General features: G+C 28.5%; 1 protein-coding gene across 8 annotated transcripts in view; it reads right to left on the bottom strand.

Moving 5' to 3' along the window:
• Positions 1-24,410, bottom strand: part of LOC136083996 (TNF receptor-associated factor 3-like) — a 110,804-nt gene that overhangs the window by 13,766 nt on the left and 72,628 nt on the right. For 3 of the 8 annotated variants that reach the window (XM_065803979.1, XM_065803978.1, XM_065803977.1), the window contains 2 exons: positions 13,986-14,432; positions 734-2,734 (listed from right to left, as the gene is read on the bottom strand). In XM_065803979.1, the coding sequence (XP_065660051.1) occupies positions 2,438-2,734; positions 13,986-14,432 (744 nt within the window). In that variant the 3' untranslated portion in view covers positions 734-2,437. Of the gene's footprint in view, positions 1-733; positions 2,735-13,985; positions 14,454-24,410 lie in introns of those variants that run through there. The other 5 variants (XR_010640275.1, XR_010640274.1, XM_065803976.1 and 2 more) reach the window with 5 other exon arrangements.

Consider the following 24,410-nt stretch of genomic DNA (forward strand, 5'->3'; position numbering starts at 1 on the left):
TTTCTGTGGCAGTGTGCCACTTTATTCTGCCTGTATAGGTAAAATCTGTGTGGAATGTAATTCCGAGTATTTTTTTAACCTGTCTAGTTTGACCAGTTTATAGTGAAACGTTTTAGATTGAATGTTTCTATGTTGTTCTCGTATCCTAGACAGTTAAACCTAGGCTTTTGTTTTGTTTCTGTTGATGTTTGATCCCACTCAAAGTCCTCAAGAGATTAAAAATTTCTTTAATTTTCTTTAATTGAGTTTTCGCTTTGTACAAATAGTGTTGCGTCGTCTGCGTACTGTATTACTTTAAGGCTTGTTTTAGTTTCTGGCTAGAGGGATGCCGTCTATAAATTCTTGTGGAAGCGTTTCCACTGCCAGACAGTACAGCATGAGGGATATTGGGTCTCCTTGACGGACATTTCTCTCAATTTTAAAGGGTTTGCCTTTCATACCCTGTTTATGATAATGGATTGAGTGTCATTCATAAATTGTTTCATTGCGTATATAAAATTTTGACCACTGGAGATCAATCTCACTGCGCAGAGCAGTGAGATTGATCTCAAGTTTTGTATTAGTGTTCGGTTCCCATCTTTGGGTAGTAGGGAGATTAGGGCTGTTTTTTGTGTTCAAGATAACTCGTTATTTATGTTAAAAATGTTTTGGTCAATTCGTCTTTTAAGTTTGAATTTTCTACCACTTTGGCGTAATTTAACCGCCAAAATGTTTATAATAAAGTATAGATAACTTTTACACAGAATTTATGTCGTTTATTTTTTATTATTAATAATTTCTACTTATATACCAACATACATACAATATAAAAATACAATGATATCATGAACTATCCGGTGAACCATGCTTAAAACATTTTACAAAAAGACTTACTCACTAATTAAGAATAATTTATTATTTACTGAAGCTCCATGAGGTACTTAGAAATAAAAAGCAGCGTAAAAAATGTTTACATTGTTAGTAAAACTGGAATGAATAAAAGTAAACTAAAGGATTTTTTGAAAGAGGTTTTTAATGTTTACGTTTTGAGAACAGTGCACGGCTTCTAGCATTTCGAATGAATAACATTACCATCACGTGTAAGATGACCCAAACAGTTGTGTAATTTATAAATGATCTCGATTTATTGCTGTAATTTATAAATGATCTCGACTGTGTTATAATAGTTATATATTGTGTAACTGTTGTTACACATTATATAATTCTATATTTATAATCAATAGAAATCCTCGAAAACAAAAATAGAATGCGACTTACTCTATATTTATAATGTTTAGTACTCCTCGAAAACAAAAAATAGAATGCGACTTACTCTATATTTATAATTTATTGTACCGTCACGTGATCCCTATCAGTTGTGTAATTTATAAAAGATGTCCATTTATTGTTGATTGTTGCTGTTGCACATTATATAACTCTTTGTTTTTAATGTATCGTACTCGAGAACAAAAAATAGAATAGTACATCTAACGACTAAATAGAAATGTAATGGTAAAGCTAAAAAATATGGCTTGTGGTATTGGCTTTTACCGCTAAAATTATGATAGTTACTCACACAGATAATAAGTGAAACAGTTAGTCTAGTAAAGGTGACTTTTGCCATCAGATTGAAAAAAAAAAAAAAAAAAAAATTCCATTTAATAGTCGGTTAAGACGAATGCACATTTCCCACTTACTTTTCTTCATTACCACCTGTACATCACTGAACATCTATTGAAATAGTATAGCTATTACATCAGGACTTTATCTCATATCTATTCATAGTATTATCTATTCTTAATATCATGGATTCTATCAAGCATTTACCAGTTATGTAATGACGTACTAAATTATTTTTACTATTTGTCATAAATTTTTGAATTTTTGTTTTGTTTTTTCCATGATCGTAGAGAAGGAATATATGGATCGTAGATATAAAATATTTGGGAGCCATAGTCGTAATTACTTTGATTAGAGCCTGAAAGCTCATTAAGTTCGTTTATTTTAATCTTTATTATTGTATTCTTTATTGATTGTTATCTGTCATAAAGATGCAATTTTAAAACACATTTTTTGGTGGGGTTAACATAATTTCATTTATTTTTGGCTTTAGTTTTAAATTAGCTGTACGCAAGTTTTCTTTAGGTAGGATTTTTGTTAATACTTTTTTTAAAAAAAATCCAATTGTATGACACACCCTGTTGGAGACCAGGGTGTTCGGAGCCAGGGAGTTCGGGTGCCAGGAAGTTCGGAGTCCAGGGTCGGAGTCCAGGGTTTTCGGAGTCCAGGGTGTTCAGGACCAGGCTGTTCGGAGACCAGGGTGTATGACGCACCCTGTTCGGAGACCATGACACATGACACCACATGTTCGTAGTTTTGGTTTACCTTGACGAAATCCGTGGGAATTGTATAATAATTTTTAAATATATATTTATGCCCCACAAGTACAATATTATTGTTAATGTTGAAGTTTTTTTTGTATTTCGACGTGGGAGATAAATACGGAGCCCAAGTGAGCCCGATCGACGACTTGGCTAAAGTACGGGAAGCGGAAGGTGCAGGGCAGTGTGAGTTTTTCGGCTTCTTGCAAACGAAATTTTTGTAGGAATTGCGTTCTGGTGACATTTCCTTTGACATGTCTATCGATCAAACTGCGAATCCACATGGAGAGGCATCCATGACTTGAGGCACAGTTACACGGCGACGGGAGCCAACGTAGGGATTGTAAAGATTTTTCGTAGTGAACAAACTCTGCCTAAAGAAAAATCGGTTAGTGCTGGTCAGGATAATGTTCATTTAATATGATAATGTTTATTATGTAATATGATTTATGTTAATATGATAAGGGTCATAATAATGTGTATTTATATAATATATATTTACGAGACCAAATGGGGTACGTGGCTAAAGAAAAAAAGGATATAAGAAAGTTAGTAAATTCATAAGTTTGTTTCACACATTCTCCAAAGAATTTGGGGTGAATTAGGATCCTAAATTAGGAACACACCTGTTCCAAATATAATAACTGACATTAGTGCTTGTTTATTACACATCGCAAATTACGCTATGGTCCTGGACCCATTGGGGTATAACTCTAGGATGGTAAAGGAGAGGAAAAATATTAAAAACTCTTTTTTTTTTTTTTCTTTTATATATTTTTATAGTAAAATAAAAACAAAATCAAAGGCATACGGAATTTAGTTTTTACAGATTACTGGTGAAACTTTCGTAAATCCACGGAATTAGATGTTAACCATAAAGGAACTTTACCCTTGTCACAAAAAAACTTTTGTTCTTCCAGTGCAGCCTGGGTCTTTACCACGACCCTTTTTATTCACGAAAGAAGAAAAATGACCAAAATTATCTTTACTAGTGGATGGCTCAGGTATGTTTGCAGCAGGACCCCTTCTTGTTTTTGCTCTATGAAGATGGTCAACAGAAAAGGATGGTTGTCCTTGCCTATTTGAAACCTTATTAGACTGGATTTAGCATTTTACAATTGTTAGTTTAAATATGTGTAGTGGAAGAATATCTTTCTTTAAAGCTTGTGCCTTTTTCATGTTTTCCTGGGGAAGAATATCTTTCTTTAAAGCTGGTGTAATTTTCGACAAAGTAGCTATGCTCGCACTACAATCAAGTCAAGAAAATGCCAAATATGTTTGTGATACCACTTTTTGGTTCGAATATAGATCTTGTACAGACCCCATATTTCTTGTGTGTAGTAACAATAGATGGTTGTTTGACTGGAACAAACCTCTTGGATTTTCTATCCCAGCAATTAACAATGGTTATTGGATTCACCCCCTCATAACTTGTTAGCAATGTAATACCCCTGTTATCGAACCATTTGACAACATAAAGTTCAACATTATCAACTGTAGTAACCCTGATGGTAGTTGGACCTCTGCCTTATTTTTTTAATTCACCATCAGTGGGTATGTTGACATTTATGAATCTGTTGGTACGCATTGTTCCTGTGCATGCTAGGCCTGGATCGTAAAGTGTTTTCACCAGTTCCAATCCAGTGCACCAATTGTTAAAGAATAGCTTGTGCCATTTATGTGCCTTGGTAAATTTGGTACTTGCCTTGGTACTATCCAGTGCATCACCATATTTCCAGATGCTTTCAAATCAGACTGTCTTTTACAAACACCAATTGAAACTAAATGTATCTCAAAATTATGAACATGTCAATCAACCAAGATATAAAACTTATAACTCCACTTTTCATGTTTTTGAGGATTGTATTGTTTCAAAGAGGATCTTCTTTTGAAAAGAACAACTTGTTCATCAATACACATAATTTCTTCATGTTTCAGGCTAATAAAAGATTCCTTCAGCATGTTAACGATCGGACGACCTTGTAAAGCATGTTAGTACAGTTTTCTGGGTGCGGATTCACAACTTTTGCGTAACTCTAGCGTAGCTGAGGAAAAGTTACGGAAAACTTACGCAAAATTTGTTTTGCGTAACTATTTGGTATTCACAACTTTTTCGCAGCATTTGCGTAAAGTTAAGGTTGCGCATGAGTTACGCAAAACTTAGGCAAACACTTACGCAAAAACTTACCCAAAATTTAAGGCAAATATTTTATAACTATTTGTATAAAGGAAGTATTTAGTGTTACTAAATCTTTTTTTATTAAGACACACAGGGCAATGTGACCAAACAGTGAATGTTTCTTTTTTAAAGTCAGGGCTTAAATTTACTTACAATTATTTTGTTGTTGTTGTTTATATATTCAAAAATGTAGCAAAACCGTATAGGGGCTATTCAAATAATACGTGACATTCTTATATAGGGTGGAGGTGTTTGAAAGTGTCACCAAATATCACATGGGAGAGGGGGTGGTTAGCCACAGTGTGATATGACAAAATTTTTAAAATTTAAATTTTAATCACAGCAGAATAGTAAACCTTTAGCATAAAAGTACAAACTCAAAAATATATTTGTTTAAAAATAATGTTACGTCACAAATAGGGCGGGGAGAGATTGTTTAAAATGTTACATATACAAAGAAGGGAGTCTAGCAAAAAAGTGTTTCGTTTTATTTGAATAGCCTCGTATAGAATATACGTGAAATTATTTTTAATAGTAATAGCGTATATAGCATAAACAATCTTTCAATCTATTTTGAGTATCTATTAGAAAAATAATCAAAATAATTAATAATTAGATTAAAATTGGAACAAATAGAAATCGGTTGGTTTTTCAAATGAAATATCGATTATTGACAAAGTGCTACACATCTATTATTTTAAATATAAACATTACAAGCACTCATTAAGCAATAATTCGGGCATATTTATTCAAATCCAAACGTGTAATATAAATTGTATTATCCTGGGCTTATATAAGATAATTATTGAACTTCCTGTATGATGCCATCAGTGAATGCCCATTGGTTTTATTTAACCCTAACTCCAAACCTGCAGCGAACCTTATTTGTAAACTTTACTGGCTAAATAAACAAGCTAAAATATACAGAAAACTAGCTTTTGAAAGAACTTTTTTTCTATTTTAATATAAAAAGAAAAAGAAAAACAACATGAAATTAATATTTTGAGGCATTTTTTTCGCGCCCACAGCGGTCCTATAGTACGCAAAAAGGTATGGGTTCACGCCTGATCAGATCATGCAACTTGTCTTGCATTGCTTCAGGAAGTTAAAACAAAATAGTTTAGCATAAAATGTCACGTTCATAAAATAATGGAAGTGCTAAACTAGTGTTTTTTTTTTACTTCTTGTTTTCATTCTTACTTCTCATACCCTAAGGTATAAGAAGTAAGAATGAAAAGGTCTTGTTTTATCATATAATTGACTTGAATCAAAAACACCTTTATTTGCAATGATATATTTCATTTCAAATAAAGAAATTGCTTCAATAAATTCAAAAAATACATTCAATTGCATTCTAGTATATTTGAAACTATTTATATACAAAATTTCTATAGTCAAAAATATAAGGAACATTTTGAAAACATAAGCAAAAGTTCAACAACTTCTCCATAACATGCTATGAAAAATACATTGTATTTTTCATAATATGTTATGGAAAATGTTTCAATTATATTAATTAATAAAAGTTGAGTTTGAATTAAAACCCACTTGTTTTTTGTAATTTTTTTGCAGTGATATTTCAGATTGAGATTTTATGGTACCATATTTGCACGAATAAAAACATGATTTTTATATTTGATGGATAGCGTAAAGTTAGTTCTGTGAATTAGGTAAAATGCAGTATAAAAAAGTTTGACTCTTTGACAGAGCAATTATTGATTAAATCACAACAACAAGTATTGTAGTAGGTTTTCAAGACACCAAATGCAGTACAATCTAATAGCTACAACCAGTGTGAACAATATGCTGTCATCTCAAGAGTTGTAATGCAATTTTTAACAGCAACAGATAATAATTCTACTGAATTGTGAAAAGCACTATCACTCCATTTGGACTAACTGGTGGATCAAGGAACTTTTTATGGAATTTCTGCTCTTTGCAATATTAAACTACAACAATGAGATTTCATTTAGATATACAAAAAAAAAAAAGATCTACCAAAACAATTTAAACTATTACAGAATATGTTTATTATTTGCAAATAGCAATACTCTTTGCCAAGAAAGTAGGCTTTAAAAAACAATGCTCTTTTTTTTAATAATTTAAATTATCCATAGATATTAATAATATCTCCTGATAATTGAAATAATTAAAAACAGAGCATTATTATTCAAAATAATCTTTATATTGTTATACCTTTAATACCTTTGAATAATTGAAATTATCGAAAAACATAGCATCATTATCTAAAGTAAGTTTAATATTTAGGTTATAATACTTTTTTACTTCAATAGCCTTACTTTTTTACTTCAATAGCCAATTACGATGTATCTAGTGGAATATGTTTTTTACTTCTTAGTTGTTGTACTTTAAATATTCAATCAGATATTTCAGGAATTGAAACATTATTTGATATTATAGTACTAAAACATCATCAACATATCTACTGTGAGTATTACATTAACCTCAAAATTATAAAATCAAGTCGTTTTTGATCCTAGGGTGTGATACACCAATCGCCACCACGCCCACCTCTATTGCTAACATTCACCTCTCGTATATTTTAGTGGTTTACTATAAATTTAAAACAACTTTTTTGTGTATTTATATTGCTTATGTATTTAAAAAAAAAATTTCTGAAAAAAGTGTTCAGTTTTATACGGGCGAGGTGGTGGTTTGGTGCCCCCTCTGTCCATCAGATACACCCGGTGGTTAGAGTTTAACATAAAGTTGTAACCCACTCTTACACCTATTATTTGACACCAAGATATTTGTATTTCGATAATAATTGGCAAAGTTATGACAATTTAAGTGAAGAAAAACATTATTTTGACAACAGTTTCTTCAACAAATCCATATACAGAAAATTTGCTACTTAAACCGTCATAACTTTTAAACCAATTGTTCGATTTTGATAATTTTTTCACCTTTAAAATACTGTAATAATCCTCTGTAATATAATGATATATTACATTATAGTATTCAAACAATTTGAAATTTTTTACTTACGTACCTACTTAAATTTAAGATGTACTACATAAACTTGTTTTATAAAACAAGTTTATGTAGTACATCTAAATTTTTGGTAAATATACTGCTATTGTTGTTGTTGTTAAAAAAAAAACTATAGTTGTATTATTTAAATAAATAACTTAACGAATAGCAGTATAAAATTAAGATAAAATTATATTTTATTGGCAATAACAAACAAAATCTGAAATCTTTTATAATAATAAAAACGCCATTTTTAAATATTTTTAGATGATTTAAAGTTACGCCAAACTCAAGTCAGAAAATAGCAGACGTAACTTTTTTTGCTGAGCACTTTTTAGGAAAATGTTGTGAATACCGTTTTTTAGACTTTTTGCGTAAGTAATAACTTAAGTAAAAACTTAGGAATTTCGTAAGTTTTTGTTTACGCAAGGTTTGTGAATACCACTTAGCGTAACTTTGAACTTAAGCAAAACTTACGCAAACTTTACGCAAATTTTGGACTAACGAAAGTGTTGTGAATCCGCACCCTGGTTGCTGAATGTCGTCATGGCAATGAAAAAACGACTTTATTTTTTCCCATCGGTTTAATGTCATCACTGAGGCAACTTTTTCAAAATACATCTCATTGCTCGAGTACGTATGTGTTGATGGGAGCTTTGCAACACTCATTAAATACAAAATGCCAATAAACTACTATAGTTCATTTTTGTCCAAATGTAAATTCTTCGCTACATTTTGTTGTGAGGCATAATAATTAGACTCCTCAACAATATTTTGAAGAAATCTTGGTATATATGGCATAGGCTCATCTGATATTATATTACCGTCACCTTCATTGTTACTGTTTTGAAAGGGAAGATTTATTTGCTCAGCATCATCAGCTTTTTTTATCTTCCGAATAAGATTTTCTTTTTTTTCTGCGTACTGGTGGTGGTTGCAGTAGCGGATGTGTTTTATTTTATGTGAACAGTGGTGCGTGTTGTTGTTCATTACAATCAGAAACATCATTATCGGATTCTGAACTAGCATATTCTGATTCTGACTCGGATCTAATAAAGTCTTCATCAGGTTAACACGATATCAGACATCAGGTTATCACTGACATCAGACGACTGAGGTAGGTCTACAGGAAAAACAGTTTCTCTAAATGGAATTTTTAACTTCTTTGAAGATCCACAGAAATTTTTAGGATTCATCAATAACATTAAATAGGCAACGTAAAAATATTCTTTTCCTAAATGAGATTGCATGGATGAACTTTGAAGCACTGTTAAATAAAATTATTTAACAGTGCTTCAAAGGTTAAGAAGCAAAACAAATAATCTTCAAAAGTATATATATATATATATATATATATATATATATATATATATATATATATATATATATATATATATATATATATATATATATATATATATATATATATATATATATTAGGTACGCGTTAAACGCGGATTTTACAAAGCCGTTTTTTCGGCCAAATTCTGTGACACGCTTTTTCAAGGTAGTTGAAAAGTTGCATGGTATGAACTTGTTTTGCTCTGTTATTTTTTAGAAATATGTATCAACATAGATACTTTTTGAATACTAGAATTATGAAACTTTAATTTTACATGGATTTCTTTGAGTTAAAATTTTATTTATTACGAATTTATTGTTGTTAAAAATTTGCTTGTTTTTGGACATCAAGTTTATATCGAAGGAATTGGTTCAATTTTCTAATATATTCTCTCACCTTTAATAACCTCTTTTCTTACTACCTGCCAAATTTCATTGAAAAAAAAAAAACTCAGACACTTTAAAACTCAACTCCAATTAGGTAAAATTTTGTTGTTGTTTGGACATCAAGTATATATCAAAGGAATGCTGGATCATTTTTCTAGTATATTCTCTCACCTTTAATAACCTTTTTTCTTACTACCTACCAAATTTCATTGAAAAAAAAGCATACTAAGACACCTTAACATTATACTCTAATTAGATAACTTTTTAAGCTTCAATAATGCGATACACTTGCAGTGAGGAGGATTTTAATGTCATTATATTTACCATTATTTAAATATATTATATTTTATTTATAAAAATTAAACTTTTTTCTGCTATCATGGGGCCAAAAACAAAGTTTGTGTTTTATAGTGAATTCAAGAAGTATTTAACTGATAATTTTGAATTGTCGCAAATAGGAATTGACTCTAATACCGAGCGTAATACAGTTTGTAGAAATAAACATATTTTTTTATTATTGACAAAAAATAGTGATTCGTCTCTCAAAACATCTCAACAAGTCACTAGACATTTTAACATAGAAATCAGGTTAGAAGTCTCATAAATAAATCATTGAATTGGTCTAGAAATTATAGCAGGGCTGAGGACAGTAAGCGTTTTTATGAATTTTGCAATAAACCTTTTTAAAGCCATATATCAAGTTTGCCTAATATTGTATATTCAGGCTTCTCAGATGTTTCATATACCAATATGAATGTTTTATCTCCTTTAAATAGTTGAACATCAACATCTGCAGGTTATAGCGAATGAGACGTAACTAAACATATATTTAGAGAGAAATTAGGCCCTATAAAACAAAAAAAGATAACACTTACAAATAATGTTAGAACAAGTTAGCACTTTTAAAAGCTGAATTAGACAGCATGCCAAACCAATTACGTGTTCTAAGACAAAATGTTAAACAAAAAAGAAAAAATAATTAAAGCTTTAAAAGCAGAAATACCAGATCTGAAAAAATACACACACAAAATAAAATTACAGTGAGCAGATTTATCACTTTAAAGCTGAATAAAAAGCTTTGAAATTAAATGAAAAGCATAAGTTAAGGCAACTCAAAATTAAGCATAATATCTGCTGTTTTTTACAAGTAACAGAGTAATTGCTAGTTTGGAGAATGATTTGCTCCAGATTAAGGAGGAAAGAAATGTAATTATGCCAGAAGATGAAAAAACTTATTTGTTACAAATAAGAATAATAATTTATAATATGATGTTGTGTAATATAACCAACGAGTAACATTCCATATCTTATGAGCAAAATAGGATATTATGTGGGTGTTATTTTTAATAATATTCCTCATCGAAGTACTGTTGAGCAAAGAGCTCGTGAACTTGGCAGTATTCCAGATTTGCAGGCAGCAGAGTGGGCTACGCATAATAATAATCCTACTCTTGGGTTTGATGCAACAACACAAAAAAATGTCCACATTAATAGCATTAACTTAACATCTTAAGATAAATGTCTTGTGTTTGCTCTAGATCAGTTACCAGAAAGAACAGCATTTGATTATGAAAGTCATATGTACATTTCAATTGATTATATGGCATTCGTTTATTCAGATTTTTACCAAAGTAGCTTTGATGAATGTCATAACTCGATTATTGAAAATATATCTAACACAATTGCAGAATTTAATAAACAGAGTTGCAGTCAACCATCTTACTATATGCAATGTTTGTGCAACCTGGGGCAAGAATTTAAATGAGCTGAACTGCCATTTGCACCCTCTTGACACAATTGCAGTTTTATGTTGCTTGAGTGTGCAGTGTCATGTCGCTTGAATGTTCTCTTGAGTGTGAGAGTTCTTAGTTATTTGGAAATGATTGAATTGCAGTTAAAATTTTTAGCTATGAACAAAATGAGGTTTATAGATGTCAAAGGTGATCCAAAAGGATTTGTAAATTTTTTTAAATGAAAACGATCTACTACGAAGTATTATTTCTAGATATCATGGAAATCGGCTTCATATTCTTTTTCATAATTGTTTCATTTTTATCAAGCATTGCAGTGGGTTTAAACATTTTGTCACTATTGGAAAATTAAAATGTAAAACTTTGCAATTCTATGAGGAGCATAAATAAAATAAAATAAAATTGTAATAAAACTGCAATAAAAAAAATGTACGCGCTTGCATTGTTTGGAAACCTCCCTACTGAGCCTTGAATGGAAAAGTTTTATGTTTTAGGTGAGGATGCAACTTTTGATCAGGTTTCTGGTAGTCAGTTGGTGAAAAAAAGTTTTGCTAATAATTACAAATAGTAAATCTAATCCAGCTGCTCAGTTTTGCAGAAGAACAGATTTTTTTGGGAATACTCTTGCCCCTAACATTTTAAAATCAATATATGCTCCATTGCTAACCACTAACACTCGTATAAGCTTCATTAAAAACCAGCTTAAAAAAATGACTTCTGCTTGTCTTGATGCTGTGCAAGTTGTATTGAAGCGACAATATAAAAGGTATTTCTCACTTTCTATTACACTAAAGACACTCTAGACACTAAAGGAGGTAAGAGGCGCAAAAGGGAGGAACTTGGTAGATATATCTTAATGATGTTGTAAATTTGTTTTTTTAAATGGTTTTTTACTAAATGAACACTATTTTTTATAATTTTTATTAAACTTATCTCATATTAAAAATTTTAAAAATTAAACTATCAGCTTCATCCACGTTATCACTGCCATCTTGCACCCAGAGTGAAAACCAAGACCTCCTTGGTAAGTTTTTTACTGTGTTTTAACTTTTGTTTTTCATTTAATTTTTCGAACACTCATTTAATATTTTTGTTTTAAATATAGACTTGTCTAGGAGTGATTTCTTGGTTTGGCGCCAAATCCACCCTGGGCCTAAATCAAAAAGGGCCTTTCGCATATGGGCCTGATGATGGAAGAGGGGTGGACTGAACTTTGAATAATTTAATTTTTTGCTGTTTACTAAAATAAATTAAAGTTTAGAGACCAAATTAAGAACAAATTTAGAAATAGTCTGGTGTGGAACAGACTTAACACGACCCATCGCTGTGGTAATGGACTGTCATGACAGCGAAATCAATCATATAAGTTGCGTGTGTTTTTTTTAATGAAAATGCTTTCTCCCAAATAGTTATACTTTTTGGTATTTTTTTCATTTAAACAACCAAATCCTATACAAGATATTATTGGATGTTTTTTTTTTTGCTTTTGCAAATTCGAAATCTTAATAAAGTTCTTTACAAAAATAAATATGATAAAAAAAAAAAAACTTCACAAAAACTTTATGTGGTCATTTTCAACTTTTTCAACCAAATATGAAGTTTCCTTACCACTCGACATAATATTTACTGAGTATATTACTGAGTAAATTTACATAAAATTATTTTTTCATTTATAACTATGCATATTTTAGTCGTTTTCCCTGTTCCCAAAACAACGTACACCACTCAAATTTCAGTAAAAAAACTTTCTTTTGCAGATTTAAATCTTATTAAGTTCTTCACTTGAATTTACAGTCTTGTTTTTTGATTTTTTTTTTACTCTTATAAAACCAATATTGAGTCGGGTAGAGTGCAGCTAGTTAAGCAAGTTGGGCAGCAAAATACCTCAAAAACTATGCATCACATGACAAAACAGCTAATAGATGAAAATTGGGGATTTAAAATGTTAACACAATGCGCAACAAAAGATTGCTGAAAAGCTATTGAGTAAGATTCATGGGCACTTTTTCTGTTTTGGACCAAAAAAGTAAAAAAAAAAATTATGCCATATTTCTCTTGCATGCTTATTAACTTTTGTATCTGTTGTTTTGTATTAACTTTTGTATCTGTTGTATCTGTTGATAATTTACCATTTCATCAGACTTTATTTATAATTACTTTAATTAAAATTAACTGTTTTTTCTTAGATCTTATTGTTCCTTTTTAAAACCCAACTAATGCGTTACCTTGTCTACAGGGGTAAGTTGAGCATCTTTAATAAATAATAAAACTGAAGTATCGAATTAAAGTGTATAAAATAAAAAGTTAATAATCTATACACATGCTTACTGTTAATGAAAGTTTTATTGATGGTTCACCCAAGTTTCGTACCATACATATTCATTTGTTTGATGATTTTTCAACTTGCTACACACTATTGCTTAACTTACCCCGCTGGTGCAGGTTGAACAGCTCTGCAAAATTTAGGCGATATATAAAAAAAAATCAAAAACTATACTTTATTCTTAACAAATTTTTAGAAGGTTAAATTATCTTTCTAATATTGAAAAAATTATGTAAGTCCGATCCAATGTTTATGAGATCTGTTAGATTTAGTAAAAAATGCTCAACTAGACCCCCTCTACCCTACCTAAAACGTTTTTCGATATTGGAACTTTACACAATTAATTTGATTGCCCAAGAATACTTTTTTTTAAATAACTTCAAAAATTATAACTATATATCTTTTTCAATTAAAAAAATTTTTTTTTCAATCTTTTCTAATAATTTTATTTTGTCGCATGTTCAATCTTTTTTTAAAAATTTTTTAATATATTAAATATTATAAGTTTTACTTTTCAACTCTGAGCAAAACACATTCACGGCTGGACGCAATTAGTAAGTAATTGATTATTACATATATTTTTTTGTCAATTTTTGGTTTTTATTTTTTATCTACTTTAAAACACATTTTTATTTAAATCATTTTCTTACCGTTTTAACTGCAAGAAAGGCCTTTATTATTTCCAAATTTTTCTCATGTAACATAATTTTATTTTTCTGTGCATCCACTTTTGAAATAAGTTCATTTTTAAGTGCATCCACTGTTGATGTAATTTTATTTTCCAGTGCAACCACTTCTGATGCATTTTTGTTTTCAAATGATTCTACTTTCGAGGTAATTTTATTTTCAAGTGCAACCACTTTTGAAACAGTTTTGGTTTCAAGTGATTCTACTTTTGACATAATTTTATTTTCAAGTGCATCCACTCTTAACATAATTTTATTTTCAAGTGCATTCACTTTTGACGCAATTTTATTTTCAAGTGTATCAACTGTTAACGTAATTTTGTTTTCAAGTGCGTCCAATTTTGATATTGCCATTGAAAGATGGTTTTGCATTAAAGAACTGGCGTGCGTTTCATGTTCTTTTCTCATTCCCTTTTTAATATAGCAAATATCCTAATTATTTTAATACAAATTAAGATAAGAAATTATCTATATTACACATATCAAAACAAAATCAACAGTTCTTTAACTAATTCAAAAGTTGTAGAGAAAAAAGTGGAGAAAAAATATTAAATAACGTGTTTTCTACCGCCCCTACTTTCTATTAAAAGTAGCCAATTAACAATCATGAGCCAGAAATTAAAAGTCATTACTATAATGAAGCAAATAATCACAAATTTACACACAAAAAAAAGAAATAAAAGTTTCTGACTCAGGGTAGAATATTTAATATATGCTTAGTAAGGTTGTTTTTTTTTAATTTAAAATTTTATTTCAATTGATTTTTACGTGATTTAAATTAGTTTTCGTTAACACTAAAACTAACTTAAATCAACACATTTAACTTTATAGACAGTATACACACACATATAAATGTCATAAAAAAATTACAATTGTATCATTAAAAAAAAAAAAAGTCAATTTAAGAAAAAACATTTATAATAATACAATCTTAGCTAAAGATATAAGTCAGTATAAAATAAATTTTTTTTAAAAAAACAAATAATTTTGCAATTATTACCATACCAATTCTTGATGTGTTATTTGAACACCTCAAGACTTTTTGTGGACATGGTCTCACTATTTAGAGTGTTCCAGAGAGTGGTGGCTCTATATAACGTACAGCATGAATCATTATATATGGAGCCTTTAGGAGGTGTTTCTTTTTTTTTCTTTTTTTTTTTTTGTTAATTCACCTCCTCAAGGTTGAGAAGGCCACTACAATCGAGGAGGCTACTTATTTGTGGTATGCAAATAAGTAGCCTCCTCGATTGCCTCCTCTTTCAACTCTATAACTCCGAAACACGAACCTTGATAAACACGGCCGCTGTGTGAAGAAATGAGTTGAGCACGGTACTACTAGAGACGTGGTAGGGATTGAACTCAGAACCCCTCCTTTATGAAGCGAGCGCTCTACCACTACACCACTACTGCATTTAGGATAAAGTGTAGAATGAGTTTTTGCTAAAACGAAGTTAATACATAAGATTTTTTATAGTAAAAACGTTTTTCATAAATATTGGATTTAGACAATTAAAAGATTTAAAAGTTTCCATCATAAGAAATCTCAGGTTGTAAGATGGATTCTTGGACTATTATCAAAATTTAATAATTCATCCAGAGACAAATCAAATCTTTTATAGACTATACTTTGAGCATTTTTATGAATTCTTTTTATTTGTTTGTCATCTTTTTCTGAACAAAACATCTAATTTAGAGGACAATAAGTAAAGTTATACAAAATAAAAGCATTAAACAGCAAAATAGATTTATCACGGATAAAAAATTTCTTATGCGTGATAGGGCAAAAAGTTTACCATTAGCTTTACTGTATAACTGATTAATGTGTTCCCCAAACTTTTGATCTTTATTAATTGTTATACCAAGTAGTTTTATCTTATCGGAGGCAAAAAACCCTTATATAATTTATTTTTAGCAATAGATTTTTTGTGTTTTTTGAACCAACTAAAAGAAATTGGAACTTATCTGGGTTCTCAGCCATCGAGTTTAACTGACACCAACTGATGGTATTGGTTGATGAAAATGAAAAATAACCTCCTCTAAGCTATAATCACAAGCATAAATAGTGTTATCATCAGAATAATAACAACGTTCTTTATCTTTAATAAATAAAAATTAATCATTTATAAAAATATTAAATAAAATAGGTCCAAGGATTGACCCTTGAGGCACTTTAGATGATACATCCGCCCAATTTGAGGCAGAAGATTTTTACCCTTTGTTTATGACATAAAATATAGGATAGCAAGAGATTAAGAATTTTTTTTTAATAACCACAGACTAATTTAGCCTAATTTAGCAATTTTTTAAGTCATGCAAGATAGAGTGGTATGCTTTTGAGAGGTCTATTAATATTGATCCATATGTCCAACAATGCCCCCATTATTAATACAATCATGCGACTTATTAAGTAACAGAAAAGGGACATGTTGAGTACCATAACCTGATGGAAGATTTCATTCACTGCTCAGTCCCACTTCTAATAGCTGAACAAGCTACTCTTCATCAATTTGAAAAGATTATAAATCAAAGTGGTAAAATGCTGGCTGATTACAATCTGCCTGTTATTGATGAGTTTATGCGCCTAAATCTATAAAATTTTGATGAAAATGTTCAACAATCAATTGACGAAGCCAACCGAATGAGACTGTTGCTTAATGTCAATCAATTAAATGTATGTAATGCTATCCTTGCTGCACTGAATGAGCAACCAAGTGTAGAAAATCAACATTCTAGATTGTTTTACATAGATGGACCAGCTGGTAGTGGAAAAACCTTTACTTATAACTATTTGATTGCTGAAACCATAAGTAGGGGGCTTTAAATCTGCTACAGCTGCATGGACTGACATAGCAGCAACTCTTCTTACAAATGGATTTATATTGCATGGCTTATTCAAACTTCCTGTTCCAATATTGAATAATAGCACATGTAATGTAACTCCTAACTCTATACACGGGCATTTTTTAAGTCAAGTTAGTTTGTTTTTGCTTAATGAAACATCCATGATACCTAAACATGCCTTAAATGCAATTAATAGGTTATTAAAAGATATTTGCAACAACAACTTTCCGTTCGGAGGAAAAATCATTCTTTTTGGTGTTGACTTCAGGCAAGATCTGCCTGTTGTGATAAGAGACAACCAGCATAAATCAGGGTTGTTATCTGTCAAATATGTCTGAGACATATTTTCTGCTGACATAAAATATGTCAGACATTTTCTGTCGACATATTTTGACATAATTTTATGTCTAAATTATTTTCTGCTGACATAAAATGTCATACATATTTTCTGTCGACATATTTTGACATAAATTTATGTCTGAATTATTTTCTGCTGACATGAAATATGTCAGACATATTTTTTGTCAATATATTTTGACATTTTTTTATGTCTGAATTATTTTCTGCTGACATAAAATATGTAAGATATATTTTTTATGGACATATTTTGAAATAATTTTATACCTGAATTATTTGCTGTTTGATATTCTTGAAGATAAAATTAATCTAACAAATTTATTGCGTATTTCAACTTAATTTACAGAGTTAAGTAAAAATAGTTTAACAAATTTGTTGCTTTTTTGCAATCAATTATGCTTCATAAAACTTTTACTTTAAACCCTATAAGCAAACATCAGTTGTTTCATAAAGGATTTTTCTGCCCTTTTTAGCGATGTATCATTTGATAGTATTGACTAATATTGGCATTTATTGATTTATTTATTGATTATGACTTATTTATTGATTATGACTAATATTGACATTGATAGTATTGACTAATATTGACATTTGATAGTATTGACTAATATTGACTAGTATTGAGGCATCATTTGATAGTATTTGATAGGATTGATTAATATTGATTAGTATTGATTAGTTTTGGCGCTTTCCCTTATTAGAATGTAAAAACCATTTCAAGCTGAGTTTTTATTTCTGAAAGTGGTTTTTATTAATATGACTAAACTTAAATTTATTTCTTTAATTAAAATATTAATAAAAAAAAAAAAACTTTTTCAGTTATTTTTAAGTATTAGTTGATCCTGAAAAAGATTTCATTATGAAAAATTGAATTCGAAAGATTCTATGAAAAAAACGGTTCACAGTATTTTAAAAAATTCGTGCCAAATTAAATTCATTTAAGCTGAAGAACTTGAAATATTTCAGTTATATTAAGCTCATTAAATTCATATTAAGAAGACTAACCGGTAATAATTTATAACTAATTACAAATAATATACTTTTAGTTATAATAGTTATGATTTATTTAACAATAAAATAATTGACAATTGCATTATAACAGCATAATTAACTGCCATAAACTTGCATAAAATGTTTTGAGTGAAATAAATATTAGAATAATTATTTTTTTCGTTTTCCTTACGATTTAAAGTCAAAAATGGAGAATAATTTATTGAATGAGTCAACTATTAGTTAAAAATAACTAAAAATGTTTTTTTTTTAATATTAATTTAATCAAGAGAATAGTTTTAAGTTTAGTCATATTAATAAAAACCATTTTCAGTAACAAAAACTCAGCTTGAGATGGTTTTTACATTCTTATAAGGGAAATCGCCAATACTAATCCATACTAATCAATACTATTGATAACATATTATATATAATAACATTGCTTGGTGCAGCACCAATAAAAAAAAACTAAACAAACTATTTAACAAACAAAAACTAGCCATAAGAATAATATCCAACGCAGACCGTCTCTCTCATTCACAACCACTATTTATTAATCTAAAAATCTTAAATGTTTACCAAATAAATATATATCATCATTTAATTTTTTTGCATAAAATCAATAACGATACGATGCCAAATATTTTTAAAACGCTATTTAAAAAAATACAGCACAAATACCTTACTAGACATGCAAAAAATAATTATGTTCAAGCTAAAAATCACTTTGAAGCCACTAAGTTTTCCATCACAACTAGAGGCCCACAACTATGGAGTAAAGTATTTAGAAATGACATGAAAATGCTTGCAAACATAAATATTTTTAAATCAAAACTAAAAGAAATAATTTTAATTAATCAAAACATGAAGGACTTCTTCTAGAGCTATATTTATTTTTTGGCCTTTAAAATATTGTATAGTATATTTTTATTTTATTTGCAAAGGTTTAAAAACTTAGTTCACTAAAAAACTTATTTTTTAATTTTTATTTTCTTTTTATGAAAAACTAAAGGTCTTGCTATAGAAGTTTAAATTCTTTTCATTATATTTCCTAATTAAGAATTCTTAATCGCAATAATTAAAAACAATTTTATATAGGTTCAAATATCATTTTTGTCTGTTTGTTTCTTTTTCATTTTTGCTTTGTGTTCAATTATATTTGAAAATAAGTTTTATAATTTATTATCTCTATTTTTTTTGTCTTTTTTTTTTTTTGTTTGTTTGTTTGTTTGTTTTTTGTTTTTGTCTTTGTTTGTGTTTTTTTTTTTTTTTTTTTTTTGTTTTTTTTTTTTTTAAAAAAAAAAAAAAAAAATATGAAAAAAATAATAAAAAAAAAATAAAAAAAAACATTTTTCTTTTTTTTTTTCTTTCTTTTCTTTCTTTCTTTTTATATTTGATAACTTTTTTAATGACAAGATTTGATAGCTATATTATTTACGGATTATTGGGAGCTTGGCGATAAGACTATTTTGTCTTCTTCTTGCCCCCGCCATGTGTATATTTTACCAATACGAGAGTTGTAATTATTTTTAACGGCAAACTTATAAATTAAAAAAAAAAAAAAAAAAAAATACTATCAAATACTATCAAATGATGCATCAATACTAGTCGATACTCTCAAATGATACATCGCTAAAAATAATTTGTCGATACTGTCAAATGATACATCGCTAAAAAGAGCAGAAAAGACCTTTATGAAACAAAAGATATTTGCTTATAGGATTTAAAATAAAAGTTTTATGAAGCATAACACAGGTCAACAAAAACAAAAAAATTTTTTTATGTAGGATTTCTTATTTTGATTTCAAATGTGCAACTCATTTTTTACCATCACGTCAAGTTGTAAAGATATTTTCAAATCTTTAAAATTTGTGGTAAAGTCCGTAATATTGTCGAAAAAAAAGTTGTTCAAAAGTATGTCAACCTGAGTCTCAAAAGAAGCGTATTTTCATAGAGATTTTAAAGATGTTGTTCGTTTGTAATAAAAATAAGTACTTTTTGTATTATTGCTGAAAAACATTTTGTTGACATTTTTTTAAGAGTCTTTAGCATTTTTTCAAATAATTTTTTTGCCAAAAAATTTTAAGGAAAAATTTTTATATTTTCTAATATCTCTATACTATCTTCTAAAATACGCTTTTTTTGAGACCCAAGTTGACATACTTTTGAACAACTTTTTTTTTGACAATATTAGGGACTTTACCCCAAATATTAAAGATCTGAACCCAAATATCTTTACAACTTGACGTGATGGTAAAAAATGAATTGCAATTTGAAATCAAAATGTGAAATGCAATCCAAAAAACAAATTGTTTGCTCGGCACCAGAAAAAAATTTTTTTTTTGTTGATCTTCAATTATAATTGATTGCAAAAAAGCAACAAATTTGTTAAACTATTTTTACTTAACTCTGTAAATTAACTTGAAATGCGCAATAAATTTGTTAGATTGATTTTTCCTTCAAGAATATCAAACAACAAATAATTCAGATATAAAATTATGTCAAAATATGTCCATAGAAAATATATCTTACATATTTTATGTCAGCAGAAAATAATTCAGACATAAAAATATGTCAAAGTATGTCGTAGAAAATATGTCTGACATATTTTAATTCAACAGAAGATAATTCAGACATAAAAATATGTCAAAATATGTCGACAGAAAATATGTCTGACATATTTTATGTCAGCATAAAATAATTCAGACATAATATTACGTCAAAATATGTCGACAGAAAATATGTCTGACATACTTTATGTCAGCAGAAAATAATTCAGACATAAAATTATGTCAAAATATGTCAATCGAAAATATGTAGGACATTTTTTATGTCAGCAGAAAATATGTCTGAAAATATGTCGACAGATCTGCCAGACATATTATGTCGTAACAACTCTGGCTGAAATAGTAGAATCGCCTATAAAATGTTCTTTGCATTGGCAATGGGTGCAGAAGTTTGCATTAACTGAAAATATGAGAGCGCAAGATGCGGAGTGCAAGATGGACGGTGAGTTTTCCCAATGGCTACTAAAACTTGGGATTGGAGCTATACCTGTCAAAGAGGAGGATCCTTTTAAAGGAAGCATTGAAATACCAAATCAGTGCATTATTAGAGAAATTGAATCGATTTTTGAAAAGATTTTTGGAGATGCTGATCAAAATGATTATTCTAAACGTGTGATTTTAACACCAACTAATGTTGATTCATTATCAATCAATGAAGAAGTGCTTGAATGTCTGCCGGGTGACGTCAAAATTGATTTAAGTGCTGATCAAATTGAGACTGATGACCTTAATGAAAGAAATAACTCCTGTTGAGTTATGGAACAGCCTAATACCTTCAGGTATGCCACCTCATTGTTTAAAATTGAAAATTTGTTGTTTAATTATGCTACTTAGAAATTTAGATCTCAAAGCTGGGTTATGCAATGGTACTCGAATGAAAGTTTGTGCTCTTCAAAATAATTATATTGATGCAGAGGTTTTGACAGATGTTTCTGGTGGTAAATGGGTTTTTGTTCCTCAAATTCAGTTGGCTCCATCAGATACTAATATACCCTTTGTTCTGAAATGTCGTCAGTTTCCTGTCAGATTGGCTTATTCAATGACAATTAATAAAAGTCAAGGTCAAACATTTGATAGAGTTGGGGTATATCTTAAAAAACCGTGTTTCTCTCATGTTCAACTATATGTTGCATGTTCAAGAACTGGATAATTTAATAGTCTGTTTTTCAAAATTGATAAACATCTCATTCAAGGTATGGTAGGTGGAAAGTGTCACACAAATAATGTTATACTTTCTAAGGTTCTTAATTTATAGTCTTTAGATTTTTATTTCTAAAATTAACTGTTTGTAGGTTGTGAGTACATTTTGTATGTATAACTTTATTTATTATTTTTATTTTTTTTTTCATAGTATTTGATATATATATTTGTCATTTAATATTGTCATTTAATATTGTATTATATGTGTTATATAAAACCATATTTGTTTATAGTTGTATATATTTTAAAATTATGGTGTTTCCATATTTTCAAAGTGATGTGACTTGGCATTATGTTGAGCAAGATTGATAACCTTGCCAGCCAAGCGGTGTACTTATAGTAGAGGTGTGACTTGGCAGCATTTAGTGCCAGTCGGTGTTACTGCTTTAGGGCTAGGTTTTGTTGTCTAGCCTTTTTTTAATTTTTCTGGAAACACATAGTGTCTGTTAATGTTTAGCGTAATGAGTATGCAACCTTGATCTTTAAATCTAGGGCGTTTTTATGTCCTAAATTTGAAGTAATTGAATAACTAATATTGAATATAAAAGCAAATATACTTTTCTGTATTTATATGTTTAGTAAAAAGATAAATATAGTTAACTTTAAATTGGTTTTCGAATTTTGTCTTTCATATTTTAATTTGGTTTGTTATTTTCGCTGGATTTTAGGATCAAGGGTAATAATATTCTATTGTTATGTGTTATTGTTGTGATGTTTTGTGTTGATAGACTGCTTGACTTACCTTCACGTTGGTGTCTATTGTTAAAAATGAATAATTGGTAGTTTCATTATTGGGACTTACTGCTTTTATTTATTTACCAAAAGCAGTAAGTCCTAATAATGAAACTTCCAATTATTCATTTTTAACAATAGACATTTTGCTAAAAATGCAATTTATAACTTAATTTGATTTTTTTTTTTTTTAGTATTGATAATTTTTTTTCTAGTATTGTTAATTTTTTTTTTTTTAGTATTGTTACATTTTCGATAAATGTTTATATTAACTTAAATTATATTAACGAAAATTTTCGTAAATTAATTCAATCCAGAAAGATAAAATATTTATTTTAATATTGAAGTAATTAAAGAGGTTTAAGAAAGAATAGACTTCAATATTTGTTTGCTTTTCTGTTTAGATGACAGTAGTATTATTGGAGAAAGTAAGTTAAATAGCATTTTTACTTTTTAAAAAGGAAAAAAATACTTTTTAATATATCTGTTTTTTTTTAAGTAGGTTTAAAATTTCAGGTTTTTAAAATCTTATATATTATAATCTTAAACATTTTTTAATTACTTAAAATAAATATTTTTGTTAAATTACACCAGGTTGTAGAAAATAGTTATAGTTTAATGACAAAGTTGTAGACTGTTAGAGCAGATTAAATAGATCAAAGATTTATTTAATCTACGTGAAAATTTACTATCAATTGTTTGTTTGTTTTTCTGTTTAGTTGAAAATAATGAAGAGAGAGGTAGTAAGTTTAAAAGGATTTTTATTTTTTATAAAGTAACTAAAATGTTTTTTAAAATATTGTTGTTGACTTTAAAGTAAAAAAGTAGGTTTTTATAATTTTATACAATAAGCCCAAGAACTTAGGTCCTACTTAAAATTATGTTGTCAATAATAAAGAGAAGAAATTTATAATTCTCAGTAAGACAGCTTTTTATTATTTTATATCAAGTTAGTTTAATTAAGATTTATTTTCTTTAGTTGATCAAGAGAGATCTAATAAAGGTATTAGTTACATTAGTTGAGTGAATTTATTTTTAAAAAGTTAGGTAGATAATTTAATGTCTATATATTTAAGTGCTTTTATTGTTTAGACACAGAATTGAAGACTGAATTAAGTCAGTGTTTTTGCTATTAGATATTTGTTAATAGGAATTTTTTTATTTGTACTGTAACTGGAATTTTAAAACTTCAAGTACCTAAGCTTTATTTTACTTTTTCTTTTAGGAGAGTCGGAAAAAAAACTTACATATTTTTTTAAATTTGTTATACACATGTTTGATTGTAAATTAACTTTTTTTTGTTTGAAAAGTATTTGTACTCAATTGCTTAGTTATTTATAATAAATTTATTTAGTTTTTGTGCATTTAACGTTTTAAAAACAATTTCCTTTTTTAACGAAACATGTATCAAGGGGATACCATAAAATTAATAACTCATGAATAATTTACCTTCAATTCATATTAATCTTATTAATTAAAGTTCATGAATTAAAAAATATAACAAGAATTTAGCTTTACTTTTTCGTCAATTTAAAGCATGATGAAGTGTTATTTTTGCCTATAATCCGGCGAAAATTTCAAATAAGTTATTTAGTATTGAGAGAATTCAAATTATCTGATGTTTTAAATTAGTTTATATATATATATATATATATATATATATATATATATATATATATATATATATACATATATATAT

Source organism: Hydra vulgaris, chromosome 08 (assembly GCF_038396675.1).
Source record: "Hydra vulgaris chromosome 08, alternate assembly HydraT2T_AEP".
NCBI lineage: Eukaryota > Metazoa > Cnidaria > Hydrozoa > Anthoathecata > Hydridae > Hydra > Hydra vulgaris.